At 57.4% G+C, this 6,910-nt stretch overlaps 1 protein-coding gene across 4 annotated transcripts; it reads left to right on the top strand.

Annotated features, from left to right (window-relative positions):
• The first annotated feature begins 6 nt into the window (after window positions 1–6).
• ORMDL3 (ORMDL sphingolipid biosynthesis regulator 3) lies at window positions 7–5,439 on the top strand. 4 transcript variants are annotated; one of them, XM_021716111.1, is made up of 5 exons: window positions 7–118; window positions 3,540–3,735; window positions 4,424–4,575; window positions 4,924–5,102; window positions 5,294–5,334. In XM_021716111.1, exons 2-4 carry the CDS (start codon window positions 3,562–3,564, stop codon window positions 5,057–5,059), a joined length of 462 nt encoding a protein of 153 aa, XP_021571786.1. In that variant the 5' UTR covers window positions 7–118; window positions 3,540–3,561; the 3' UTR covers window positions 5,060–5,102; window positions 5,294–5,334. The 4 variants fall into 4 exon arrangements, with proteins under 4 accessions (XP_021571786.1, XP_008063365.1, XP_021571787.1 ...); XM_021716112.1 differs by lacking the exon at window positions 7–118 and adding exons at window positions 335–491; window positions 3,154–3,156 and having other exon boundaries at window positions 4,924–5,353; XM_008065174.2 differs by having other exon boundaries at window positions 4,924–5,439.
• Window positions 5,440–6,910: the final 1,471 nt, after the last annotated feature.

The following is a 6,910-nucleotide window of genomic DNA, read 5'->3' on the forward strand; positions in this document are numbered from 1 at the left end:
GATTTGGCCGGAGCTGCCAGCGGGGTGGCTGCAGCCGCGGGTTGTTACAGCTGCTGGAGCAGCAGCGGCCCCCGCTCCCGGGCACCTCTCCCGGGCCCTCGACCTCCGGCCCCGAACGGTGAGTCTGGACGGACGGCCGCGGGGTGGCGTAACCGGGAGGCCCCTGGGGCTAGAGGAGAGGCAGGAGAGGAGGTGGGGGCTGCTGGGGAGGCCCCCGGGCTGGAGGAGACCAGGGAACAGTGGCTGGGGGTGGAGCCGCTCCATCGGCCGAGGAGGTGAGAAAGTGGGAGCGGGAGGTCGGGGCTGGGACGTCGGGGAGCAGCTGGGCTTCGGGGATAAAGGTTTGGTGCCTCCAGGGCTGGGTGAACGCGTGGAGATGGGGGTGGGGTCCCGGACCGCGCCAAGCTCCCAGTGCTAGGTTCCAAGCTGGGAAGCGGAGCGGGAGGCTGCCCCCCTCTCCCGCCGGAGGTCTCATTCCGAAAACCCCAACAGCCTCCTCGCCCCTCCCTCTTCTCGGCTTAGTGAGGGTTCGTCTCGGTACTCGCTTTCCGGCCCCCACCGTCTCCCGAGTCTGGGAAGCCGGGCCCGAGTTGATAGGGGCTCAACGCAAATTGGATAGGTCCTGCAGGTTGTGGGGGGCGGGGGCGGAGCGGAAGTGGCATTGTGAAGTGCTGCCACGGACAGCCCTTGGGGCCCCCGACCAAGTCTGGATGTTTTGTGCTTCTCACCCAGTAGGCAGGAAGTTTGCTGTTTAAAGAGGTGCTCTTACCTGGGGGAGGGAATGGGAAGGACTCACCTGGTTGGCTGCCCTGGGGCACGCTCTGGCCTTGGCTTGAGTGTCTGACATACTGGCTGGGCCAGGATTTTTGTGTGTGGAGCCAAGGGGTGGGGAGGGAAGGCGGGGGGCAGAGCTACCAGCAAAAAAAAAGGTTAACAGAACATGGTTGTTGCAGGCTCTGGTTTGAGGCAGGTTATGAAACCACTTCAGGGGCTGGCAGTGGCAGCCACCTGCCAGCCATGGTAGCAGAACTTCACAGCCTCAGCTGCTGTAGACCTGTGTACCCCTGCCAGGTGCTTTTCCCCATTTTCCCCCACTTAAGAGATGGGTCAGTTGGTTGTTTTATTAATGCAAGTGATATGCCCATAGTCACTCAGGAGTGTTTCCTGGCTGCTGGTCTTTTCTTTTATGCGTCTCTTGTTTTTTTGAAGGGTCTCCTGTGGTTTTCTGTTCTCAGAGCATCTCGTGTTCAGGCTTCAGGAAAAAGCTTCCCAGGGTGTCATCTAGGACCTAAGTCTCTTAGGCTCATCAAGCTTTGCTGCATACCCTGTTAAAGCCAGAAGGGGGTGTAGGATCTCGTGATCTGGGATTTGACATGACTCTTGACACTCCTGAACATAATACTAGGAAGGGCTAGAGATCGTTTTGTTTTTTGTTTTTTGGGTTTTTTTGAGTTGGAGTCTCACTCGGTCGCCCAGACTGGAGTGCAGTGGCCGCTCCCGGCCACCGCAGCCTCGCCTGCTGGGCTCTGGCGATTCTTCCACCTCAGCCGTCCAAGTAGCCGGAATTACAGGCATGTGCTAGTACGCCCGGCTGATTTTTTGATTTATTGTAGAGATGAGGTCTTGCTGCCCAGGCGGGTCTTGAATCCACGGGCTCAGGCAATCCACTCACCTCAGCCTCCCAAAGGCGCGGAATTACAGGCTGAGCCACCCAGCCCCACCGATCTTTTTATACCTTTAGTGCTGTAGGTCTGGGTTATGGAGAGGGGGTGGGGCAGCAGCTTCTGGCGGGACTTGGGGAGTTGTTTCCTGCTCCTTAGTCAATCATAAGTCCTTCAGAGCTCTCAGCCAGACATTGCCCTCCCTCCCCCCAGGTGGAGGCTTTTGTGTAGTAAGTGTCCCAGGGGCTGAGTTAGGGTAGGTAACTGGGAAAGTAAACAACTGGGCCAGCTCTGGTTTTCTAGTTCCTTGGATTTCTGTTAGGCCTGATTATCCAGCCTAATGGATTCATTTCAATCAGGATGCATCCCAGGCCAACTCATGGATGTTTGCTTATTGGGACAATGTGTTTTGGGTCATATTTCCCTTGAGCTCTAAACTTGCCACTGTCTTGAGAAGAAACTTGCTTCTGTTATCCTGGAAGTATAGAACTGACCCCTGAGAATTCTGGCTTCTATGCAGGCTTGACTAGGATCCTAGTCAGAGACAGATAGCATCCAAGTTTGAGGGGGTTGACCACAGCAGGATGAAGGAGAGGTGGCCTTCTAGGCACTTCTAAAATATCTCCATCTTTGCAGTCCCATGAGAGATGGGGCAGTTACCATGGTGATGGGCAACTACCATGGTCTTTAGCAGGCCAGACCCTGCTCAGATAGGGAGGTGAGCCAGTACACAGGTGCCATCTGTTCCCACTTTGTTCTGGTCAAGGGTCCTTAGGGATCTGGGGACAGCCAAACTCTAGACAAGGGGCAGATCATTCCCCTCCCTATCTTCTCTTCTTCCCTCTGCACATTCTGGATTCTGCCCCCAGTGTTTCCTGGGCACCCAGGGCAGCCCTGCTCGTTCCTCTTGCTGCAGGGCTTCTACCATAGGAGTTAGGCGGGGGAAGGCATGGTGCTACTTATGCTGGAAACAGGTGCTGAGAAGGGAGGCTGAGGTGAGGATGGGCAGGGCAGAGAAGGGGCAGAAGGGAGGACACCGGTATGGTTCTGTGTCCTTGGGAGAGGCATGTTGATGTGGGTTCCAGCTCTCTGGGAGCCGTAGATGTTGGCCACATTCTCTGTCTTGGCTTCTCCTTTGGTGAGGAAAAGGGCCCTGGTGGTTTGGCAGCAGAGTGGGCGGCATCACAAGGGTTGGCTTGAGTAGCTGCCAAATGGCTAAAACATCTGGCTGGGTTGCTTTGTGTCACCAACAGGGGAGCCTTCCAGGTCTGGGCAGAGGTTGTCCCTAGTCTGTTATTTTCTCCTTTCCTCCTCCTCCGTCTTTCTACCTGTTGGCTGAGCTGGGGTTGGGGGAGATCCAGGATTGGAAAAAATAGGGGCAATGAGTGGAAGCAAGGATCCCTGAACATTTCATCCTCTGCTGCCTGTGCCCCCAGGCCTCGCTTCCTGTCCTCCCTATGGAAGGAGGTTCCCACGTCAAGCCCTCAGGGAGACAGTCCAACAGGGGCTGTGCTGATTGAAAATTCTTACGGTCTCTTCTGCCCTCTCTAGGGCTTTAAAGGAAGAGGGCCACCATGGGAATGCTGGGGGATGGGGAGGGACTTCTTTGCTCTGGGGCTTCTTGATGATCTGGCCTCCTAGGCCCTGCCCCTGGGGTGATAAGTGGGCCTCCTGGTGTTTCTTGCAGCCCAGCAGCTGGAAGTGAATAGAGCTAAGTCCACATGGACTTTCTCTAGCTTCCATGCTTGAGACTCAAAACAGTGAAACTGCCTGGAGTCCTGGGGAGAGAAGAGTCATCCTCCCTATGGAATCGGAGGGTGTGTGGGGGGACACAGGGAAAGTGGTGTGACCTGTCTCACCTATGCTGCTCATTTGCAGAACCACGGAGAGGGGCAGCAGGATGAATGTGGGCACAGCACACAGCGAGGTGAACCCCAACACGCGGGTGATGAACAGCCGTGGCATCTGGCTGTCCTATGTGCTGGCCATCGGGCTCCTCCATGTCGTGCTGCTCAGCATCCCCTTCGTGAGTGTCCCTGTCGTCTGGACCCTCACCAACCTCATCCACAACATGGTGAGAGCCTACCCCTGCGTGTGGACTGCTCTTTGGTGGGGCCAAGGGAGAGGAGGAGCTGGCCAGACGTGGGCCAGATGTCAGGATGACATATTGACAACATCTGTCACAGAGCTTCATCCCAGCTCTTGCCTCTCCGCCTGACCCCCCATTCTGGGTTCCAGCCCTGGGGAGACTGATAATCCAGTCTGCAGATTTGCCCACATCTCCAGGATGGGATGGCTGAGGGTTTTGGAAGAGCTCAACGAAGGGCTCCAGAGTGTCCTCAGGACCCAGGAGTCCTGGTGACTCGCCTGGCACAGAAATTCCCCTTTCCCAAGTTAGGGTCTCAAACCGCCTTCCACTCTTGCCCTTCTCTGCTCCCTCACCACCTGCTACCTTGTGCTCTCGTGGTGGGCAAGCTGGGGTCTCGTCCCTCCGCATCAGCTTGCCCCCTCCCAGCTGGCACAGGGGGCTATGACTAGGCTGGAGGGACAGCAGCCCTGTGTCTGTCCTGCAGCTAACTGTTCCCCCTGTGCCAGGCCCGCCCTCTCCCCCAGGGGACCCCCCTGTTCTACTCCTGCCAGACTCCCAGCTGCTCCATCCTGACCTTCTGTCCCCCCAGCTCCTTCTGTCTCCACGGGTAGCTGGGTGGAGGAGCTGAGCTGGCGGGCCTTTTGCATCCTCTAACAAAGATCCCTTCCTCCAGGGCATGTACATCTTCTTGCACACGGTGAAGGGGACACCCTTTGAGACCCCGGACCAGGGCAAGGCGAGGCTGCTAACCCACTGGGAGCAGATGGACTATGGAGTCCAGTTTACAGCCTCTCGGAAGTTCTTGACCATCACACCCATTGTGCTGTGAGTGCCTGGGTTAGGGGAAGCCAGCAGGCAGGAAAGGCCTGGGGGACCCTGGGGCCCAGCCAGGCTTATTTGTCCTGCTTGACCCAGCTTTGGCCCCTGAATAGAGGAGAACGGAGGAAGCTGGAGTATCTCTGGGTCTTTCTCTGGGCTCAGGCCTGGGGTGAAGCAGTGGGGCTGGTGTGGGAGGGACCTCTCGAGCCTGAGTGCTCTTGCTTCTTTCTTCGGCTCTGGGGAGCCCTCCAGTGGATCCTCTGTGTCAGGATTCTGCCTCGCCCCACCCAGGAGACGAGGGAGGCAGTGGTCCTCCAGATGGCCCTTCACCTCTTCCCTGATCTTCCCTCCCAGGTACTTCCTCACCAGCTTCTACACCAAGTACGACCAGATCCATTTCATCCTCAACACGGTGTCCTTGATGAGCGTGCTCATCCCCAAGCTGCCCCAGCTCCACGGTGTCCGGATTTTTGGCATCAATAAGTACTGAGGGTGCAGCCCTTCCCTGCCCAGGAGGTGGGGAGGGGTGGAAGGCCTGTGCTATGACACTGAAGACAGAAGGAGCCTCTGGACACTGCCAGAGAAGGGGGTTGTGCCTCTGGGCCTAGCTTCCCCCCACGTCCCCCAGTAGTCAACTTGGAATAGTTTGTAGTGGGGTTGGGGTGGGCCCCCGGGCTCTGACTCCTTCTGAGTATTTTGATCTTTTCCTTTTGCCTTTGAATAGAGACTCCATGGCGGTGGCCATGGAATGGGCTGGGCTCCTGGATGTTGGGACAGGAGGTCAGGGGGGATGCCCTTGCTCACTTGTTTACCCTCAGGCAGCCAAAGCACTTTAACCCCTGCAGGAGGGGACAGTACAACTTCTGGGTTGTTTCCCTCTAACTCTTAAGCCTTTAGGATGACACTCAGTGTGTGCTTCTCTGGGGCCTCGCCCCCCGGGTAGAGCTGGCTCATCCGGTCTCAGGCTTTTGGCAGCTTTCCACAACCCACCCTGGGTCCTAGTTGGGAGTGGGGAGGGTGAGGAGAGGGAGGGTGGAGTGGAGTATGGGTGGCCTGGTCTCAGAGGTGGGGGCCAGGGCAGCTGCCATCCTGGCCCTCGGGGAGGTTAGTTGGGGGTCATCGGGTTGAGGCTTAGAAGAATGTGGCCTAGGACCTGAAGAGGACTGGTGGGAGGGAGGGAGGGAGAGGACAGAAGCTAGGCCGAGGCTCTGCTGGGATGTGGGCAGGGAGGGAAGCCAGAGGGCTCATTTACCCACAGAACACGGTGGCAGTAGGGAGGGCGGCTGCTGTGGGCTTGAAACGTGTGATGGCTGGAGGCATGAAGAGCTGGAAGAGGCCCGCGAGTCATCTAAGCACAGGTCCAGTTTGGTACTGCCTCCTGCTTGGTGTGAGGGGTGTGGGGAAGCGACCAGAAACCACGAAGTGTGGCCCTCTGCAGCCCCTCCCCTGACCTCACGTAAGACCTCTTGTGTGGCATGTGCATGTGGCCATGAGGCTATCTGACGTGGCTGGTGGCTGGAGAATCTTGCTGGAGCAGAGCAGTGGAAGGAGCCAGCGTTGCCTCCTCAATCTGGGGAGAAGAAAGGTGTGGCCAGGAGCCTGAGCATCGGCTGGAGGGGAGCCCCCCCAACCTGGCTGGGATGGTATTGCTTTAGAAAAGACGTGTGTCCTCTCCCAGGGCCTGAGGGAGGAGGGGAGGTCACTCGCCCCGTTTTCTGCCTCCTGGCCCTCCACCCCATCCCATGTATCATAGGGAACTTTCACCTAAAAATCTTTCTAAGCAAAGTGTGAATAGGATTTTTACTCCCTTTGTACAGTATTCTGAGAAACACAAATAAAGGGCAACGAGTTCCTGTTTCCCCTGTGTCTGGCTTCTGCTTCCTGGAGGGCCCTAGGGGACGGGGCGGAGTTGGACGGCAGCTCCCGATGGGGTCCTCCGTTCAGCCCTCTGCCTGGATGGTGGGAGGGGCTCTGGCACTGCTGGTCTTTTACTGTCCCCAGCAGATAAATCCGCCCAGGAGGCAGCAGCAAATCCGACAGCAAAATGTTCTGTGCCTATGCCTGGCTATTCCTCTGGGCTTGCACCTCTGGGCTCTACAGGCTGGGGTGACCTGTGCCATGGCCAGGCAGGGGCCAATCCAGCAGTGGTTACAAATGGAGCCAGGATCTCAAGGGGTGCCCTGTCCTTTCCTCTGAATTCTCTGCCCCCCAGTTTCTCACTCCTCTTCCCAAGGCCTTTTCTCAGTCACTTCTGCCCCAGGGCTGCATTTCCTCCTGGACCTTTTTTTTTAAGAGACAAGGTGTTGGGTCAGACACTGTGGCTCACCCCTGTAATCTCAAC

This window comes from Carlito syrichta, unplaced genomic scaffold, assembly GCF_000164805.1.
Source record: "Carlito syrichta isolate Samal-C Ts95f unplaced genomic scaffold, Tarsius_syrichta-2.0.1 Scaffold308181, whole genome shotgun sequence".
Lineage (NCBI taxonomy): Eukaryota > Metazoa > Chordata > Mammalia > Primates > Tarsiidae > Carlito > Carlito syrichta.